Below are 22632 nucleotides of genomic sequence, written 5' to 3' on the forward strand. Positions count from 1 at the left end.
CTTACTTCTCATACTATCACAGCTAGCCTGAAAGGTAGCAATCACCCTTTTCACCCACTCTTCACTTGTGATGCCTGCTAAGAATCCCCCTGCCCCTTCCCCTTCATTGAGTGCATGAGGAGCACACAAATAACCCCTCTGCTCATGCACCGCCCCGCCCATACCCCCTCCCACCAAGAAATCAGCCAGGTTTCACCCCCATACAGGTCACGATCATTCCAAAGAATCACTTCAAAATGACCATGAAATTCTTAATAATAATAACCAAACTTGTGTTTTCTCTCTCTTTCTCTCTCCATTTAAGAAAGAAAAACGATTAAAAAACAACTACTACTACCAACAACCAGAAAGTTCTTTGCATGAGCAAACTATATAACGTGTTGCATGTATCTGTCTGGTTTATCTTCCCATGCATGCAGGGTTTCGGTTTTGTTACGTTTCAAAGTAGTTCGGACGCCGACAGGGCACGCGAGAAATTGAACGGCACTATTGTTGAGGGGCGAAAAATTGAGGTGCATGTTGTTCCGTCGTAAGATTTATTACTTCTTTATAGTAACCACCACTCATTATTTATTTCTCTACATATTTTTTGGTTTAATTTGTTGATTTTTTTATTATAATCCTGCATCCGTCCAAGTTCTCTGTTTTATTTTGTTGTTGGCTTTAAACAGAGGATGCGGATGGGTGCTGGATATGTGACCTGAATATTTTTGGCCAGTGTATGTTTGTTTATGGTTGGGGTGATGTCATTTTTTTATTCACACACCCTGCATGATCTACGCTGGAAGTGCCTCTTGTTGAGACAGTTTTTTTTTTTTTTTTACTTCTTGATGAGTATTTACTGGAATAATCATATTAATGCTATCATGCTAACCATAGAAAACTCCTTAGATATTCATCTTCATATCATTTGACCAAGCCAAGTCAAACTTTCCAAACTCAACCCTTTGCCAAATAGCCCAAGACTTGAAAATTGCCTTTCTGATTGGAGAATGAAAGTTTAAGAAAAATATGAAACTTGAAGGAAAAGATAGAGAAATTACCACCCTATCTTTGAAACTGCCCTCTTTTTCTATTTGAAATCTCTGTGAAATTCGACTAAGAAAATTTCTCCAAAATATAACAAACTGTCAAAAATATTTGAATTTTCCATTGACTTAAATTCATTAACTTAATTGATAAAGGGTAGAAAAAACAAAATCATATCAGATGTCAAATTCCATATTTTGAATTTTTTGATTATGACAAATGGAATATGCTGGATAAACTTTGGATTTAAAAAAGAAATATTACGAAATTATTGAAAATTGTTGCTCAATGAAAAATTACAAATTTCAAGGTTTTTAATCCTTTTCAAATTTGAAATTGTTCCCAATTTTAAAAGTGCCCCCCAATTTTAGTTCATTAAAAACCCCTTAATAGGACCATGGTTTGGCCCAATGATTGGTGAGTTTTCTTTCTCTTTCACAAAACAAACAAACAAACCCCAAACCACCACAACGTCATTTTCTTTCGGTCAGACCATGAATCTAGTCGAAGGCTTACGTCACATATGGGTTGTTGAATGAACATATGCCAAGTGTATGCCTGCCCCGAAGCAGTGTATCGGAATAGGTGAGGGGTAAGTTAGTTGTTTGTCAAATTGGCATCAAATACAAAGAAATCAGTGGAAATGAAGATTCATGGAATTCATTTGTCCCTGTTTTTTTTAAATGAGGTATTCATTTACTAAGTATCACTTTTTTTTTGTAGATCAGATGGTCTAAGATTTTGTAGATTAGATTACGATATTAGGTCAATAAGATTTACCTGATGGAAATCTAAAACTTTATGATCTTAATTACGATCCCTACAACCATACACATCTCTGTAGAACTTTGCCAGTTTCCACAAGAATAACTTGATTTGATTATTCCTTATCTATTGGGACGACAAAAAAAATTACGATAATCTAATCCAATAAAGGGAATACTTTTAGTAAGTTATCTGAGGTAGAGTAAATTGCCGATTTTTTAAAATTCCATCCCTTTTTTTGTTTTGAGCCTTTTCTTAGGATTGATGCCTTTTAGTGAAGTGATTGCTAGTACATTTAGGTTTGCCTGGTCTCCATGACAAGAGCTTGATGCTATACATTCAACATATGGCCTTGTGTATGTCTCCTTACATATATATATTTTTGTATATATGATTTTATTTTATTGTGACGAATGTATTTGATTTCTGGTGCACCTTTTGAACTTCATATTAATGAAATCAATCGTAAAACATGGAAAGAAAGTAGACTGAAATATTTGCCTGTTTTGATGGTGATCCAGTGATACGTTATTTGCCTGGCTGAAATTTTTTTGAAAAAAAAAGAGAAGTCTTGTTGAATGTTAGCACCCTCCGTTTGAACTGGAATTGATGGATAGCAGTAATGAAAGGTAAATTTGCAAGGAACCTGATTAAAAAAAAGAACCCCTTTTTGGCTGCTGTACCTTGTGACTGGACTGTACACCCTCACTCTATAGATGTTATCACCCTTATGTATGCGGCTGCAACCAACGGCGTCTGAATCTTTTAAAACAATATTTTCATCACCAAAATCTGGACAATCCTGGCACCACCTCTCTATCCCCTTCAGGATCGATTATCACCGTACACCTGCTGAAAGTCTTGCGCACCGCCCCTCTTTCTCTTTGCATGCTTGTCTAGGTTTATACCTCACCAGAAAGGCACCTTCTTGGATTCTTGCAGATACCTTAACAAGCTTCCAGAAGACTCTGAAGGACTCATCTCATCGAGTAACCTCAAAGCTTGATGCAATGCAATGGTTGAAGATATCGTTGACATCATAGTGCTTGATGTGAGAATGAGACCTAGCCTAATCTTATATTTTTCATTCTTTAGCTCTTTGCATCATGCATTTGATTACCAAGGTTGTAGCAGATGTGTAATTGTGCCGTGCCCACACACACACACACAAGTAGCACTCATTTTCCATTCCTTATAAAAGTACCCGTGAGAATGACTATTTGACTCTGAGAGAAATGTAAGGCATAGGTGTCCAGTGCTGGTGACTTGGGAAGAGAACGCCATTCTGAGATGCTGCTTGATTGACTCTTATTTCTTAATTAATAACTTGCTACCCAGCATGCCTTAGTTATCATTGCAAAGCATCATGGGAGGTGGTTGTGATGGATATGTTGATGATTGGTGATCGTGATTAACGTGCTACCTTGCCGCTTGTTCGGTGCAGCTTGTGCAAAGAACCCATAGCATCCATAACCTGATGTACTACTGTTCCTTGTGAGATGCCTCATATCGATCTGACTTGCCTGTTTTATACATGGAACGCACGGCTTGGCCAGGTTCGTTGTGTCTTGAAGTGCATTTTCCTGATCGCAGTCAACTTTGACCCTCTCTCTGGTCTTGCCCAATGCTTGATGGATTGATGGCTGGAATGTTGTTGTTTTCTCCCAGGCACTTGGCTTGTAGTTCTAATGAAACAAAAACATACAGGAGCTTTTGTTTTGTCCCCCTTCTTGTGGTTTTGACCGCCTGGCATGCAATTCTTGTCAAGTCTCTGCTTATATCGGGTTATTCTATCTTGTCTGTTAACCTCTCAGGATGTGTGCGGTTGCTGTTTATCTTTGGGTCTCTTGTGGAATTGTATCTTGCTCTTGAGGAAGTTTTCACTCTACCACTATCTTGAAATGGACTGTAATGGGAGCCTAGCATTGTAGGGATTGCCTGAACAGGATCCTGGATTGCAGCAGCATAGATTGGAATGGTTAATTATTCCAACAGGTGCTGACAACTGCTCGCACTCTGTCACCAATATGATCTGCTAATTTTGTCAGAGATCTCTCCCCTTCAGTAAAATACAGGGTATGAATGTTCATATTTTTGTATCAACTGTGATGGAATACTTCTGTGCAGTCCCATCGGTTTACCTTGCAATTTGTGTTTATCAAATTTCTCTGTCATTACAAATGTGAATCTCCTAATTGCACCCCACAGTCCCAAGTGGACCCTCCAGGAAATAGCTCTTCCTAGGTTAATACATAGATCCATAGAGATTGCATTGATCGCAAATCTTGTCAGAAGATTCGTGAAGGAATGTCAGGGGATACCGCCAGAGGCTTCAGTTCTAGAGTATGCAATCCTGCAGCAATAATCAATACCTGGGAGAAATCAAAAGCCACCATGTCCTCAAAATTTTGATGTTTCACCCAAGGATAGTGTTTTCCCCCTTCAATCCCTGTGACTGATAGGCTAAGAGATTCCTCACTTTAATCGTATTCCTTGCAGAAACTGGCAAAGTTTAACTCCTTCCTTGCAAACAAGTTTTTTTCCAAATGTAATATCAGAACCTTTTTACATTTACATGTTCTGGATTCTGTATGAAATTTATCAAAATTCTGATGAGGCAGAAGTCATGCTCTCTATTGCTTCATCTTTCCAGTCAAGAGAATTGTGGCAGATTCAAATCCCATTCTTATTTTAGTTGAAGTTTCATTACCAATTATATAAATATTGGAAATGAAAGCCTGTTTAGAATATCACATCTATGAATTAGTCACATGTTTGTTATAGGTGTAGGTGCTTGAAAAGAGACAAAAAGTGCAAAATCCTTAATAATAAGAGTTGATACATCATTGAGAAAAACATTCAATTAAACAATGTGTATCCCCTGGAAGATCCTCTGCTTCACAAAGTACAACTACATTATGTTCTGGAGAGCTGAGTACTATCTAGGGAAGATATGAACATGTTTCCAAACTTTGAACTGCCTACCAAAGATAAGGTATCTAGGATATGAATCTTAAGGGTATCAGCAGAACAACTTGAAATCCTACACCAACTTTCATGAACAACCATCAGCCTCAGTGGAACTCTTTTTACATGCTATCTAAAGAAGATATGAAAGTGTTCCCAACTTGGTATCACCTGTCAGAGATTAGGTACTTGGGATGTGACTTTACAGATACTTTTGACAGTTCAACCTGAAATCGTAGGACCTCCCAAAAGTACAACTGTAGTAGATGTTGTAGAACACTTTTGTTATGTTAGCTGGAGAAGATGAGAAGCTTTTCCCAAAATATGACAGCCTATTTAAGAGTAGGTATCTCAAATATCAAAATGAATGGGAACTTTTTTTAGATGAAGTATGTTGTGCAACATTTTTTTTTGGCAAGTAAACAGTTTCCAGGACATGTAGTGTAAGAGGCACCTCTTCAAGGTCACCCCATACCATTGCACACATAGCATTCTTCTTTTTTTAATTGAATTTCCTACAATGAATGTCACATGCCTAGTCATGAAGCTAAAATGTCAACACGTAATGTAAGAACTGTATCATTAGCCAATTGAAAACCAATCATACATTATCTTTTCAACAAAGCATCATCCAGACGTGATTCTCGTCAACAACTTGGCATTAGCCTAAAAAAATTATTATTTATATTCCAAATTGAGTCCATAAGCACACACAAAAAGGCTTAAACATGTTTTAGTTCCTTCTGCATTCTTCAGGGAATATATTAGATTTTGATAGGTTTTTTAAATGTAGAACTCTGTTTTTTCTCAACTGAAATTTAACACTTATTTGTCAGATAAAGTAGTTATTCTGCCAAGGGAATTGGGGTCTTTTTATATTTAGACAATGGATAGGTTACAATGTATCGATTGGTTTTCTTGGCAATGATTGATCACTCTTGCTAAAGGCTTGAAGTTCTTTTTTTTCCTGCTTCAATCAGAAAATTGAACTTCCTGAGTTTGGTTAGAGTGTCTTATAAAGCAAGATTTTATTTGGGTTAAGTCTCAATTTTTTTTATAAGGATAATTTATCTGTATGTTCTGGCATATAAGATTTTTGGGGGGTCAATTGGACCTTAAAATAATCAGATCTTTATGAATATGTCTGTCGCATTTATTGTCAAACATCAACATATGCATCATTTCAATTGAAATAACTTGATGTTGTTTTTCCAAATTTTGAAGTCGAGATCACAAATTGATTTATATATTTTTTGAGAGACCCAACGATTGACCAGTCTTAAATCATTCTGGTGATGAAAAATTGAAGAGAAATTTAGTAGCATAATAAAATAACAGCATGAAGATTGGAGACGGTTGAAAAATGCCAAACCCTGCAGATATTTTGTCCATTATGCAATTAAGCATGTTAAGTATCTATTTAAACAAAATATATATGTAATTGTTAATTTAGTTTGTCCACCTCTTCTAAAATGCATTGGCAGTGAATTGAATTAGAGAATCAAACAAAAAGCATACAGCTGAAAACAGAATGATTGTGTAATGCAATTTGAGTAAACCCTCCATCGTTGACAATGGAGGAATATAGATATTTTCCAAACTGCCTACAGCCTGAAGAACTGCTCAGTATACCCCCCCCTGAAAAAGAGTGAAGCAGGGGAAAATATTTTTACCCATTTTATAAGAAATCTCGGAATGCATTGCATTACTCCTAATTCAATTTGCAGGCAAGATTGTTTTTACATTTGCTCTTTGTCTGTTTCCTCATTTGAGTTGTAATAAAAGCAGGACATATACAAATTGTTCTGCAAACGTGTAAAAGAACAGGAAATTAAAGCCCAAAGGCTGTAAATCAAACTGTCAGACGTTGACGAAATGGAAAGGGAAAAAATAATCTTTTATTCTTCACTGCCAAGTAATTGCATTTGGGTATGGTGGACAGGCTAGAAGTAAGAGAAATAAACAAGATGATTCAATGATGTTTTTCTAAGAAGTTAAGAACTCTGTATTTCTTAAGCAGTAGTATTTTTCAAAGCATAATTTGTATAGTTATTGATAAATATAGTGTTAAGTCTGTATGGTAACACTGAGTGTCGTTGGATAGAATCATTATGTTAAAATGGACATGGGAATTTTGTTGGTTGGGAAAAAGGGTATTCAAGGAAAGCTGACAATCTCTATTGTACATTAAACTCAAATGGGAAAGCTTTTGAGTGTTTCAGAAACAAGGTGTCGGCCTTCGCCATTTTGGTAAAATCCTATGGTAAAATTTGATTTTGTTCGTCCCTTGAAGTACTAGCCTGTTTGTTAAACCATTATGCAAAAGAGAGACACAAAATAGGAGCAGTAGACTGCATCTTTTCCATCGTGATGTGGAAAAAGTCAAAAGTATCAATATAACTTGATCCAAGAGGAGACATGATTCTCACTTGTCAATTCTGGGGAAAGATAGAAATTGAAATTAGGCTAACCGAAGTAGAAAGGAGAAAAAAAAACTCATAGAATTATGGCACGTTAAACCATAAGATATAAATACAAGCGGGCAGATATGCGGCTGGGCACAAGACGCACCAGTCTGCCGATTGTAATAGTGTTTCCCCTGACTGGCACCAAAGCAAGAGATATGGGACCCCATCCGGGAAATTAGTCGGCCAACAATTATTCATGCCGGCGGGGGGTTTTCATCATGATTTATTCAGCAGCTATGGTCTTGTGCCGACACCAATTGTGGCTTTAAAGGAGCGGGCTGTGGTGTGATCTTTCTCTGAAGTATTATCTGAGATATCAAGCAAATTGGGAGCACAATTAGAAAGACTGCACGGATTCCATATTGAAAGAAACCAATGTAGTAAATACCAACAGGTGAAAGAAAAGTTTCATCATTATGGTGATACAACTAGAGATTGTTAGCTTGACTATATAATGCTTTGTTGCTCCTATTTTCTCTCTCAATACTTTCATTGGTTAGATGTTAAGCCAGATTTGAAATTTTCTCATAAAAAAGGAAGATTCTAAAGAAAATGAGGCATGAAAATAGACATATTAAATACGTTTCATACTTCAACAGAAAAAAAATATGAAGTACATATCCAACACTCAGTGATTCCATTATGAAGACTTTGCTAAGTAACCTGTATTTTTCTATAGTTATTAGTATTTAGAAATTGTGAAATGTTTGATTGTTTTTCAAAGTTTTTTTTTTGACACCTCAGTGGTTAAGAATAAGAGCTCATACTTGTTAACCCCCCCCCCCCTCCCTCACTATCACCTCACCAATCCAAGCAGAAAAATGGAAAGCATCCATCATCTCTGAAACATGATGCAAATGATATGCCGTCTCAAATATCACACCGTTTAGATTCCTCACCGCAGGCATAGAACCATTTGTGTGCAGGGAGCCATAAAGGCTTCAAGTCTTTTCAAATCAAAAGGATTGATGCTTTATCGCCAAGTAAATTTGATATCTACAGTATTTTGGTTTTAAAAATGAAGATTTTCTGCCATTTACTGTGAATTTGACAGGTTTCTTGTCATCGCAAAATTATTGATCCCCACCCCCATGCAACCACCCCATCCCCCCTTCATCGTTCACATGGAAGAAAAAATGAGTTCTTGTTTCTTAACCATATTCTCCTGAACAGCATCATAATTGTGATTTTGGGTTGGTTTCTTTTACAGGTTAACAATGCCACAGCTCGGGTCATGACTAACAAAGTCAAAACATCTACTGCCAACGGTGAGTATCCAGCAGGTAAATACAAACAAACTTTTCTAAATATTTTGTAGTCTTAAGGTTTTTTATTTGGTCATTTTGATATGAATGTGAAGAGGTTAAAAAGAGGAGTGAATCAAATGAGGAAGAGGGTCGGCCTGGTCAGGCACAGAGTGAGATAGAGAGAGAAGCAAACCCCAATAAATATGTGAAGTAGTGATATTCTTCACCATTTACTCTCATCTATTAGTAATTTTAAACAAAGAATAATAATCTCCCTCATAGGATTTGTTTAATACCAGACTTCAAGCTATAGAAGTTGAATGTGGCTAATAGCTTCTGCTGTGAATGCGAAGAAATGGCACATTCAGGGTCTTTTCAGAAGTTACGTTTCCAACCCTCGCTGATATCTGTACTTTATCCCTTTCATCAACATGGCTACCATCATAAAGCCAACAGTCAATAGGATCCGTCACCAAAACTATTCCCAGAATGCCAACATTAAGATTCATCCCGGCTGGAGTAAAAATTGAAATTGATTGGCAAAAGCTTGCGACTCCGGCTGCAACGTATCGCCACACAAGGACCTCATTCTATAAAGCAGCTGAATACAAATGACTTTGCCATCCATCACTCATTTGTTTTTGGTATTCTTTTTTATTTTGCCTTGGCGCTTATCCCTAAAGAAAATTGTTATTCTAATGACTCATATTTCTATCCTAGGACAAGCTTGGGGATCCGCCAATATGAAACTCATTTTGCTGCATAATTCAAAACATCTTTGAAAGCTATCTCACCGACAAGGGCCAATTCATTTTGGTACCTCGCATCGTCGTGAGGATAATTTGTCAATGTGCAGAAAATTGGTTATCCAGGGTAGATACTAGACTTGTAATTCTGTAAAAGAGAGGCAACCATATGGTGGATTTAGGCAGAATTTTGGATTGTCTTCTGAGTAAAGAAAATTCATTCTTTTAATAAATAAAGGGTTTTGATCGAAAAGTGGTTTTAATGTATGATATACAGAGCCTTGTTAAAAGCGACCTCTCAAATATGATTCCTTTTGCAGTATGTAATAATACTGTCTACACGTACACTGTAAATAATTACAAGATAAACCAATTTGACTGTAATCTGAAATGTGCATTTCATTACTGCGTGTCAACTACTGGTTGTACGGCAGTTGGCAGAGTAGCACGTAGCTCACAAGGGTTTTCTAGTATTAAAAACAAGAAAGCCTCAAGAAGTGGGGTTTACTCGTAAATACCACTACCCTGTTGTGACCCTCACTCCCAAGACATAAGACAACAAAAATCATAGTTAAGCTCACGATCTCCGGCCGCTCCTGTGAGCCTCTCTAAGAGCGTTCTCAGGCATCAGTCATTAAGCCCAAGCCAATCTTGGATGGAGACGATAAAATGGCTGCTTAATGGGCCTTCCAGTGTCAGCCGGGCTTGTTCACCCAGCTTTTAATCGCTTTGTCTAGTGCAACCTACGGGGCTTGGGCATCTTTTATTGCATCCCTTGTGATTGTATATATAGCAAAGGGTCAGTAGATCCTAATCTACTAAGAAAGATTTCAAAAGCTGGAGTTGGGTTTTATCTCGGACAAGATCACCACCAGCTTGAAGTGTGGGTGGTGAATACCTCATATATCCCAACAAAACAAATTGGAGTGGGCACCCCTGAGACAGAAAGCAATCAATTAAAGTGTATATCTTATCTTTTCAGTTGGTCATCTGCAGACAGGTGGATGATAATAATACTTTTACCAAATGAAATTAGGATGATTACCTTTTCACTTGAGAAGTCTTGTTATTCTCAGGTTCGTTCCAGATGGGAAAACTCATACAATTGATTACATTATTACGGGAATCAATACCTGATTGTTTTTGTAAAGATAAATAACTTGAAAAGAATCGATTTCTGGACTTTGATGTGAAAATTCCCATAAAAGAATGTACAGCTTTCTTATGAAGATATGAACTTATTTTAAAAGCATCTCTTATTAGGAAAAAAAAAGACGAATGTCATCTAGTAATTTCTTTCTAATAGTAGCAGACATTGTGGTCCTTACCGATATGTGGGAATAATCCTCCTTTTTATTACTTGACATTAAGAAAAAACATTAATTTTCGGTGACAAAATCTATTAATGAACTTGGGATTAATTTTTATAAAAGGGGGAACAAACTTTGTGGCTTGTCAGAAGTATTTTGGATAACAGGTTTAGATGGAGTAAAGATACCATAATTCAATTCAGTGTCCTCACTCTGGAGCCAGAGTGCATCTTTCTTCTAAACTATACTGTCTAAGATGAAATAGATGAGGAGGATGCGAGATGAAGAGAAAACAGTCTGAGGCTAGGCAGCCCCGGGGCTACTTGTAATCCAGCATGCGCTGTTTAGAATGAAAATAAGACAAACAAGTATGGCACGATGAAGGGAACACGCTCTCTGGTGTCCTACAGGCCCGGTCTCATTGTGAGAAAGTGGGAGAAAGTAATTGGGAAATACTTAAACATATTCCATGATCATTAATTCAATGGGGATATATAGTGATGTCTGGCTGTAATGAAAATGCCCTTAAGAAATGTATTTACTGTGATTCGGACCATCTTCATACTATTCCCCTGTTATTGGGATAAGTCACATGCTCAAAGATGTTCTCTTTCCCTTTCTGCTTCTCTTTTCTCTTACATTCTCTCTCCCCCCCTTCACTCCTCTCCTCCCTTCATCATTTTCTTCCACCAATACCACCTTTCTATGTACCTCTCTCTCCCATCAAACAACCCCCCCCCTCTCTCTCTCTCTGTGTCATGCCTCTCTTCCTTTACCCTGTCTTCCAGACATACAATATTTCTATTTGTCCATTAGTTCCTTTGGGATCTCATCTTCCTTTTACTGAGTTTTGTAAACACCCTTTTCACTTGATCATCTTCATACCAAACCCAAGGAAACCTCCCCTCCAACTTGGTTTGGTTTGCCGTCTTTCTCCCTCATGCGACTCCACTTCTCTATGGCAGACTGCATGTTTAATAATAGAAAAATCCATCCATTGTATATTGCATGACAGTGAAATTAAAGTCGAGGCTTAGTAGGAATTTCATATCCTGTTTCCCACCTCTTCTTTCCTTTCGCAATCTTCCCTTTCCTCCCCCTTTTCTCTATATTGCTCCTTCATACCAATTCGTCTCCTCTGCTCCCACCCCGCCACACATTCTAATTGCCTGTCACCCTCTTTCTCTCTCTACACCAATTTTCTACAATGTATAAGAAATTATTTCATCTTAATGCCATGATTTTAACACGTATGACTATAATTTTAAAGAATCTTGTTCTCTCTATCCCATAGAAGTCAATTTGCAATGAGACCTTGCATTTATTGCAATACCCAGTCGGTGTGATTAATTAATTTGTTATTCTAATTTCAGGGACAATTCTTCATGCAATTAGCTTATTAGATTAGAAGTTTGTTCAGAGAAAGAAAGTCTGTAACAATAAGCAAGTGCTAATTTGTCATGCACAACTATAGCCTTCAATTTGAACTAATTTGAACTGTTATTTGAGTTAATGGGGGTGAATTCAAATTTAAAGGAATTTTTTAAAGGGGACTTCAATTATGAAAAATATTCTCTGTTATTCGATGACCAATAAGTTTCTTAGAATATCAGGTGAGATTGGAAATATGTTGTTGAACAGTAACATAAATATGTAGTGTCTTGAAAGGAGCCTAGTACCGTCTGTCTTGAACTATGGCAAGCATTACCGAAATGACAGATCCTATGGGGGATACCGCAAAATACATTATCAATATGGCCTCAGTTCAGACACTTTCTTTGTGTCAGCCAAAATGAAGAAATGGGGAATGGAAGGACATGGGGGAATATATGTGTTAAGACCTGTTGTACTACTCAGGCTATGCCATACTGCTCGTATTCCAAAGAACTAGAACTATGACCCCTTTGCATTTTCAATTAAGTCAATTGTCTTCTGCTAATGTCCCTAGTTGATAAGCGTAAAGAGAAAGAATGATACAAAGAAAGAGAATGAATGTGAGAGAAGAGGAGACAGATACGACATACAAACAGATGGAGACAGAGTAAGATCGAAGTAAAGGGTAGGTGGAAGCAAGACATAGAGGACAACAAGAATGAAACAGAATTTGGGTGTTAAGGAGGACAAAATATACAAGGATACCAGTTCCAAGAGAACAAAAGAGAAGATTATGTGAAAACACCATTATTCTTTCATGCAGACTTTTCTTTCATCACTAAGTTTTCTCCAGATATTTGTCAGCCATGTGTGTCAAGCATGAAAACTCATAATTTGTTATAACTGTGGATTTGTTTTCATGTATAGCAATGTTAACATTTTATGGAAGTTTATAATTTTGCAAGGTTCTTTGATGAAAGTAAAAGCACAGTTGAAATGTTAAGATCTATGTGAAAGAGATGTTTTATTACTTTTATATTAAATGCCAGTCATTGCCAATAACCAATTTTTGTCTATTCCTTTCTCCCCCATCCCAACCCCTATTCTTTCTCTCTGTACTTTGATTATTACAGGTTTAGAACTCCTGACTACCAGTGCACTAAGGTCGCAGGTCATAGGCAGGGGGCGTGCCGCAAGAGGGGCATACGCAGCATACCGTATAGCAGCCCCACCTCCGGTACCAGGCTACGCAACCGCCGCCGCAGCCCTCTACCCTGCCGAACCAGCGGCTGCTGCCCTATACCCAGCCGACAGGTACCCGGTAAGTAACACTTCCATTGCTTGACATCTTGTTCCTTTTAAAATTTTATTTCAGTAATTGTTACGAACGAGAACCATCAGTTCTGTTATTAACCTCCTTTTTTTTCTTCTTAAAAAAAAAGATACCCCTATGAGAGTACTTTTGATAATCCAGCATTCGGTTTTGATAAAAAGGGTAAAAATATATAGTATTCGTAAATGAAGGCTTTTGAGTTATAATTGTAGTGGGTTTTTTGGGGGGAAGGTGGTAGGATGTTTCAAAGCATTGGAGAATTAAAATTGCATATCGGTTACAATATGTAGCTTGTGAGTATAAGAGATGCCATCCCAGCTTCTTTTTTGAAAGATGTTGGTTTAGCCCTTGTGTTACACTGAATCTGGTGTAGTCTTTATTTAGAAATACACTTTCAAAGATATAGATTATTATCACAAGTTTTACTTCAAACTAGAAAATTGAACGGCTTTGAAACATACACTTACCTAACCTATGTATAGCATCCCCACCAAGAAAGATTTGATAGGCCCTTCTTTTTACTAGTGACATTTTACAGATTCCGATGTTTCTTATATCTAGGTATAGTGTTACAGTTAGCCTATGGGGCCAGGCATGATAAGCTTGATCTAATGCATTTTGATTCCATGTACAGAGTCCCCTGCCCTCACCTCTCTGTATCTCTCTCTATATCTTTCTTTCTGATATTCTTACCAGCACTATTGTGTTACTGTGTGTGTAATTAAAGCATGAATATTACCACCGTTTTTTAGATCTGAGTGTTGCACTGTTTTATTGCATGGTAATTAAGAATTTTCTAAAGTTTTATTCAATATTGGCACTGATGCACAAGTCATCTTGTCAAGGCAAGAGAAATACTTTGATGTATTGTTTGGAGTTCAGATAGCTTTAATTCTATCAAAGTTTTAATACTACTTAATGCATTAAGGCAATTTTAGTAAATGTTGGGGAGATGTCTTCAGAAAAAATAAAATTGATGATATTTTTAAGAACTGATGAGCACCCAGTACCAAAACCAAACACAATTTGTACTTATTATCACCAGAAAGTCTGACAAGGAAAAAATATACTTATACATGTAGTGATATTTCAATGTTTGCTTAATGTCGAGTATATGCAAAAAAAAAAAATTCAAAAACATTTATCTAAAGAGTCAAAATCTTTTATTTGGATTCTCTATCAGTCATAAAAACACCAAGATGGTCGGCTGACGATTTGATTACCAAGAATCCCCTGTAGGACGATTAGTAGAATTAGGTTGACGAATGCGAAAGATGAACCGTTAGTTTCATGATTATCACCACAATTTTTTGCCAAGATATGATTGAAATGTACCCTAGTGGCATGGAAAACAGCAATTAGGTATTCACCTATATATTTCTTGTATCTGCTTTTTGACTGAAATAGGCAAAAGGGAGCTCTTCTCTAAAAATATTTTTATGCAGAGAAATATGATAAAAGACCCCCCCCCATCTCTCCTTAGCGTTGTTTGAGAATGTTGAAGCTTTTTATAAGTAAAGAGAATTGTTCTAAAATTCAAAATGTTGGTTCATGCTAACTGCAGTATTGATCAATTAATAAGTTATTACTAAGATTTTTTTAATCTTTACATCTTTTTGGATATTATCATTGGTAATATTTATTTGTAATGAAAGTTTCACTAGTAAAGCAATCAAATTCCTTTGCTTCTCTATTTATAGGTTAAGATGAAGAGGGTTTAATACAAGTACCTAACAATGAATATTTCTATACTTACCACAGGTTTGCACTTATTTTATAATAGTGCAAATGCTTGTAGTGATTAGAGTTAAATCTGAATAAAAATTGACTTGTCTGTGATATTTATATTAAATTATAAGCTTGGGCTCCTTTATTTATCTGCATATTACTCCTCTTTGCATCTGACTGTGTATAGAAGGAAAATAATAAGGTAGATGATACCCGCATTATATCTCTTTCTCCTCTTCTCTTTATTGGTATGCATGTTGAGTTCACATCACTGCACGCATTACGTTTTTATGCATGATTGAAACGTTATTGGTTTAAATACATCGACAGAAGGGAATTTCCCTTACTCAGATGCTTGATTACGCATGAGGTTACGTTCGTCTCTTGAGTCTTAAAACAAGTGAATCTTCAAATTTCCCTCATTTCTTTCTTTATCTCATTGAATATCCCTTCTTACCGCATTTCTTTTATTGTAAAAGGCCCCATTTTTTTTGCAAGGAACAGTTTCATTCTCTCAACTTTGAACTAGTTAAGATTTTTTCTTTAATTGCTTTTTTTTTCATTTGTAAATTTAGTTAGTTTCACTTGACTTTCAGTAAATAAAATTCTTTTTCTGTCAGTTTTAGTTAACCTTTTCAAGAGCTTATCACATTTATCACCAAGTTTGATATCTCTTTACAATTGCATGTAGTTTTTATTTGGTGTAATAATTCTAGGTCGAACATTTTTCTGGGTTAATTTTTTCTCATACGTAAGTTAAGATATTCACAATTTGATCTTAGACTCTCTTCTACCAGACTACCTCACAATTGTAGGGGGGGGGGCTCTTCAAAACTCTACTTAGGTAATTCATGTCAAAATGATATTATATTTTGGGGCAGTGTTCTTATTTTCTGTACTATTTGAAAATGGATAAACCAAAGAGGGATTGTGTAAGGTAGTATTTTTGTATCACTTACTGTATAGTATGTTTCATATACATTTATGCACATTCAATATAGCTCCTAAAAAAAAGCATGGCCTATCATACATGAATTTATATGATATTGCTTTTTTCCACGTAGAAATACTCTTTATCATGAAGACATTCCAAGTGATTAAAATGTGAGCCAAATAGATTTGAAAAAAATGAATGATTGAAGGGTAATTGCTGAACACCAAATTTGAGAGCACATATGATTTGGTTTTACAACTAACTTTTCTACTAAGAATCTTCCATGTTTAAACTTGATATGTTTGGTATTATGTTTCATTAGAAAATTACTACCTGTAAAATAATGAGTAACATATCTTAGATTTTGCATGTGTTTGCTGTGCTGTTGGGCATCTTGTTTATGATTTACTAACAAGGCATTTGTTTGCACCCTTTCTTTCTTCTGCATCTTTCTGCCCCGCCCCCCTTACCTGTCCTCTTTGCCCCCCCCACCCACCCCTCTCCATCTCCTTCCAACACACCAAACCTATTATTTCAAAATTGATTCTCCACACTGAACACCGCAATGGACAACAAATTTTCAATGCATTTTTCTCTCATGATACACCAAATATTAATCACAATGCAACTGTTCAAAATCATTTTGTTTTACACAATTATGCATTTTTATGTCTTTTTTGCATATGAAAATTGGCAAATTGCTCAATCTCTGCCAAACATTTCCACATCACGAATATCAATCTGCACCACACGCCTCCCACAACATTCATCTCCCCTCCCCCTTGTTCCAACCACCATTACCCTGACTACCCCACCCCCTCTTGCTCCCCACTTCACCCTGATATCAAAACAACTATTTCCACAACCCAGACTGATCTTCTTTTGCAGACCGCCGCCGCAACGGCCGCGACATACGGAGGCTACATCAGCCGCTACGCCACGCCGACAGCCTACGCGATCCCCTACGGTAGGGAATACGCAGCGGATCCTTATCACCATGCCATCGGCCCTGCCACAGCATACGGAGTAAGATATCCCTCTCTTACCAGGGTAAATCTTCGACTGTCAAACTGATCTCTTTCTCTCGCTACCAGTGGTTGTGACATTATTTAGTTTTTGAGATTATTCATATACTCACACTTTTGGTTTTCGTGTTCAATCACCCACCCCACCCCTGTATTTTCAGTTGCAAAATTTGAGGTATTGGTCGTGCAGTGCAGTGAATATAGTGTTACGTGAATGTTCAAGTAAATAGTCTTTTACGTACTGTATTATATAATAAGTTATTAGCTGTATAGATTGTAATGTGTATGCCTGGCTTTTGATATCCTTTTACGTTGCAAGTTGTATAATGGTTCATGCCGTTGTGTATTTCATTATTTATATGAACGTATTTTAATGTCATTAATTGTTTCTATGACGTTAGTATTTCATACCATTGACTCTGCATTGAGCAATATATCTATACCTAAATAGTATTTACTGTCAATTTTCTTCTTTTTTTTACCTTTCCCATTTTATCTGTAATTTCTTCCTTTAAATATTTTTTCCTTTAAATTTATTGATATGCTCTACATTTTTAGTTTTGATGATTTTCCTCACATCTTTATTTTCCCCATCTCCCAAACCAACATGATTAAATTTCAACTTACCTGAAAACAAAACCACAATTCAATAATTTTGTATACCAGAGAAAGTCATCCCTGAAGATATTTTTCACCACATCAATTCAAGTGATTTCTAAGGAAGAACTAGCTTAGACTGTTATTTTATTCATTTTAATTCATCACTTTTATTGCTAAACTAAAGAGGCCTTTTTAATTTCAGTACAGATATTTTTATTGTAAAGTCAATTCTCTTAAATCATCCCTCAAAATCGACAAATCAAACTTTAGTGAGATAAAAGCAATTTCATAAGGTCTGATTGGTTAATCTCATCTCAAAATAAGATTCGAAATGTTAGTGATTCACCTTCTGGTATTCCTGTATGTTCAAATCAATCAAGATTACTTGGTGTAATCCATATATCTTCAGTTTCAATGTATTGTTCATATGTTGATTGATGTCTAGCATGTCAGATTGTTTTAAGCACCCTCCTGTGTATTTTGAATGGTGTTCTCTGTTTTATCAGATATTGTGTTTTTTATTAGCTTGTTGATATTGTCTTTTAGTTAATGTATTGCCTTTTAAGATTTAATAGTTCTGTTTTGTGGGGACTGGAATGCTCTAGAAACCATTTCATTACATAATATTGTTAGGGAGACAAATCCTTCATTAAAACTTTGATTGTGGGAAAAGATTAAAGCATGGTTGCCATAACACTGTATCCTCACTGAAGAAAGTATGGTGTTTAGAGCAAAGTTGGTCAGTGTTCAGAGAGATGGCCACATCCTCTAGTGTTGTAAATACACCATAGAGTATTAACATAACACCAATAACAGACAGAATGCAATACAAATGGGTGATGATGGTCCAACACCGTGAATTTAACACTGCATGGTGTAAAATTCTTGGTGTGGTCCTCTGGGAACACTGTTGGTCTAGTTTACACATCACTGGGTCTTAGTTTGAATTGAATCACATTTAATTGCACTTAGTTTGAATTCAAATTGACTTTGTGTGGCAATATTAATTTACAATCATAAGGATGTATGAAATAATGACACGAGACCTTTATAAAAATGATTTGTGCTTGTGGATGAGTCCTACATTAACACTTTGAAATAAATAATTTTCAGTTGACGGGACAAGCTTCTATTTGTCCTGTAAAGTGGATTTTTTTACAAGATGTTGGGGGGTATTATCTTTTCACTTGAAAAAAAGATAAAGAAGGATTTTCCCCACCAAAGTTAAAAAGGCTCAGGGTCTTTTCTCCCATCAACAGCAAGTTGATTTCACTCAAAGCAAAAGTAATTGATTAACTTTATTAATTAAGCATCTATTTCTAGAAGGATTTCATCTGACATGATCATGTGTAAATACTGAATTCTGTTTTTCCTATAGGATTTGATGAGGGCTGGGGTTGGGGCGTGTGGTTGCAGTTGGCAATTGGTAATGAAGGAGCAATTTACAAAAAAGAAACAAATTAGATACCGGTAAATCTTTAAAAGGCCAAATTGAATTTGAATTAGGCATGTAGAATTAACAGACGAGTAATGCATGCATCAAAGTTCATTTACCTGCATATACACAGTATTAGGTTTACTTATAACTACTGAATAAAAAGGCAACATAATAATGTTCATATATGATTGTCCTTTTACATTGATTTGATCTGTCTACACAAATCATGCGCCCCATCTATTCTCTTAATGCGTTTATCGTATTTTTCAAGCAGTAATGGATTTCTGGAAAGGGCATCCATGGTTTGCAAGGTTCTAAAAATATGCTTAATGGTCCGAGGCGGTATTCAGCAGTCTAACAATTTTTCCCTGCATCCCCTCTTTAGAAATATTTCCCATTTTAAAAATGTCGACATTTTCGTTTTTACCAGAGGCAAAGATTTTTCAAATTGCTCATTGAGCTGAAGCCATTAGTTGCTCTTCTTTGTTTTGTGACGTGATGAAAATAGTGACATTTTTAATGAATGTATTAAGCCAATTCCATTGCTCATTGATTCCCCACCTGTTTAAGCATTCACAAAGTCAATGCTTTACATGCATTTTGCTTAAGTGTAGTTAAGGAGAATTATAATGACCTTGATTAAGATAGTTTGCCTTGCTCAAATCTAAAGTATCGTGATATTGATCTGTATAGAGAAAATAACAAATTGATGACAAGGGCCCCTGTGACACAATGCTTAGCAATTGATTGTAAGAATGTGTTTTATGATTGATTGTATTGAAAACTTTGAACAGATTTATCATGCAATCAATAACTAAACTTTGTGTCAAGGGGCTCCTGAAGCTTGCTACTAATTCCTCTATTAGTATGAAGCCATAGAATATTGATTGTGATATACTCTATTCGATGTGTTATAACACTATATTCAGTCAGACTTTGGCAAGATGTTGCACTCTCTCTAATTCATGAAATTAAATCAATTTTATGAATGTCATCATGTAAAATCTTATTGTTCACTGCACGACAACTTCAATCATTTTCATAAAAGCGAAGGAAGGTATGATATGTTTAAATCATTGATTTGAGTAGAATCACACACACCACTGTCTGTTGAGAAGAAATCAACCGTAAGTCGAGGTTTACATTTGTTCACTATTTTATGTGAATTTTCTTTTGCTAAATGTCAGCAATTTGCATGATGCTTTTGCTGTAATTGTTCACTTTTATGTCTATTATTTGTATTTTGTAGATTTTTTTTAATTGTTTAGATATATATGATATTCTGAGTATTTTAACTTTTGAAAATTTATGTTTCTGATGCAAACATCAAGGTCCTGCAACATTTAAGATACAATCAATACTTTACGATTCATTGTAACATTTGTACATGGTTTGAAATAGATTCATTACAGTTATTCTTAATTGTATGTCACAAGGCCCATAAAATTATAAACTCCAACAAAGTAATTATGTCTATATAAGTGAACTGGTAATCAATTTTCATGTCATGGGGATGAGCATAGCACTGGAAAAAGAAAGAACTTGAGTTAAAGCTGGGAAAATAATGAACTTGGACCTTGGAATGGATTATTTCTAGATAGAAGGTCTAAAAATATCATTTACTATCATTCTATCTATTATTTTTATTTAAAAAAATTATTTGCATTATAAAAGTACAGTCATTAGAGTTATCATTATCATGGTATTATCAAAGTTATTTTCAGTAAGCATATATTCGTGATGCATATCATTTGACGATATTAGCTAATGAAATGAATTCAATACATCAATTAGGGTTTCCTTTTAAGAATGAGAAGTTTTATTGAAATCAGAAACATCTTTATAAATTTCACATGCATTTAGTCAATATTTCTTGGGAGAAGTAAGTTGGAGATGCCATACTTGTTTCTAATTAATTTTCTTGATTCTTTCTATCTCACCTATTGTTATAGGCCAGTCTGTATAGGGGTGCATACGCAAGGTATACACCTTATTAAGATCAGCCAACCAACGGTATTCTTTGATGCAGACGGTCATCGCATTATCACAGAACGATGTTAACTGCATACTGAACATTTTGATTCAAGAAAACAAGAACAAAGAGAGAGCGAAAAAGCGGAAGATCATGTATCGAGCTCCGGAGCATCCAACAGGAAATTTGGAGATTTATCCCATGGTTTATATGGAGTTTACCAAGGTAGATGACCATTTGATGGGCACGATGACATCAGAGATCGTTACGGAATGATTCTTGCCTTTCCTAGAGGGTCAGCGATATGAGGAGCTCAACTCAACTACGGTCATCTCCACCGGCTCAAAACGTTTGGAAGAAATCAAACGGCTTTTAACGCTCATCCTATCTGGAAAATATAATTATAGGATTATATTTCAACTTGATAACTACTTCCAATTTGTTCTGACTTTATTTTTCATTTTGTATTGTATGTCTACAATGTATGATACCTCTACAGTCTTGTCTTTTTTTCTTCGTGAGATTGTAGAAGGCGACTCTATTCAGATCTAAAGCTTTTATTGATGATTGGTTATACCAAAATGTATTTGGTAATGTACTGAAATTTGTTAATGACCATTGCAGGTTAAGTCTTGAATACTTCGTACTGCAATGGAGGGGGTGTAAATTCTACTTCATAAATACATTTTTTGCTCATCCTCTCTCCCTCTCTTTAATTCATTTCAATTCATGTGTGCTAAAGAGGGACTGGTTGTCTCATGACGTTTAAAGATTCCTCAATATTTCTGCCAAAAGTATCAAGTAGATTTTCATGGGTATGAAACCATTTTTTTTGCAATGATGCTATCGAGCAATAACTGCTCCCATGAAAGATTTCCTAACCGTGTACTAAAGCAATTGTCTCATTTCTTTTGTGGAAAGGCTTTTTATTCGCAAAGTAGAACAAAAGTTACCAAAACATCAATGTGCATGATATGAAGTGCAAAAAATAAACATATATTTGGGGTCTCCCTTTAATTTGCGTGCAGAATTATCAATGCTTGCATGCAACCACCTATTGGCCCCGAAACACTTTTTGAAATATTATCAGTTAAGATCACAATTGAGCTGCAGTCATTTTTATAGCAGTCATAGATAAAATGTTAAACTCAATACTGAACCATAAAAAAGATGCATACTAGAAAGGTGACTCTATGAAAATGGCTTGAATGCAATAGAACTCCCAATATACATGTAGTATGACATCACAATGCCTGCTGTGCATTATTTGTTGTGCTGGAACAAATCAAGACATGGAACAGATACACCGTTGATGAGAAATTGCAATTAATGAGTGCTCTCTTTGCAGAACACAAATATGAGTTATGATGAATGTTTTTGCTTTCAAAATTAGCATGAATATAGCCAACCAGCCAGTCAGCCCAGATAGAGATGTAAATAAGTTCATTCACAACATCCTATGCTTCCTACCCAAAAACTAATTGTTGGATGCTCCAATCTGCCTTGAAATTGCATGTCACATATTTTGGTTTTTAAAGCTAGTCAGTTTACTAATCAGCCTTCCATACAATTCTGTGTGAATAGGCCCACAGCCGGCATAACATTGAAAAGGGGAACACTAGTAGTGGTATTGATATCCATGATGCATCTGAAATGGAATGTTCCATTATTTATAGGTGGGTTAACTGTGACAGAC

The 22632-nt window shown here is 35.9% G+C and overlaps 1 protein-coding gene across 7 annotated transcripts in view; it reads left to right on the forward strand.

The window, feature by feature from the left end:
- Nucleotides 1–22160, forward strand: part of LOC121422192 (RNA binding protein fox-1 homolog 3-like) — a 55768-nt gene extending 33608 nt beyond the window's left edge. For 3 of the 7 annotated variants that reach the window (XM_041617082.1, XM_041617081.1, XM_041617087.1), the window contains 6 exons: nt 420–512; nt 8440–8512; nt 13040–13227; nt 15155–15169; nt 16772–16951; nt 20917–22160. In XM_041617082.1, coding sequence (XP_041473016.1) covers nt 420–512; nt 8440–8512; nt 13040–13227; nt 15155–15169; nt 16772–16951; nt 20917–20961 — 594 coding nt within the window. In that variant the 3' untranslated portion in view covers nt 20962–22160. The remainder of the gene's footprint in view (nt 1–419; nt 513–8439; nt 8513–13039; nt 13228–15154; nt 15170–16771; nt 16952–20916) is intronic. The other 4 variants (XM_041617084.1, XM_041617085.1, XM_041617083.1 and 1 more) reach the window with 4 other exon arrangements.
- The last annotated feature ends 472 nt before the right edge of the window (nt 22161–22632 follow it).

The sequence above is a fragment of the Lytechinus variegatus genome, chromosome 10 (genome assembly GCF_018143015.1).
Source record: "Lytechinus variegatus isolate NC3 chromosome 10, Lvar_3.0, whole genome shotgun sequence".
NCBI classification, from domain to species: domain Eukaryota; kingdom Metazoa; phylum Echinodermata; class Echinoidea; order Temnopleuroida; family Toxopneustidae; genus Lytechinus; species Lytechinus variegatus.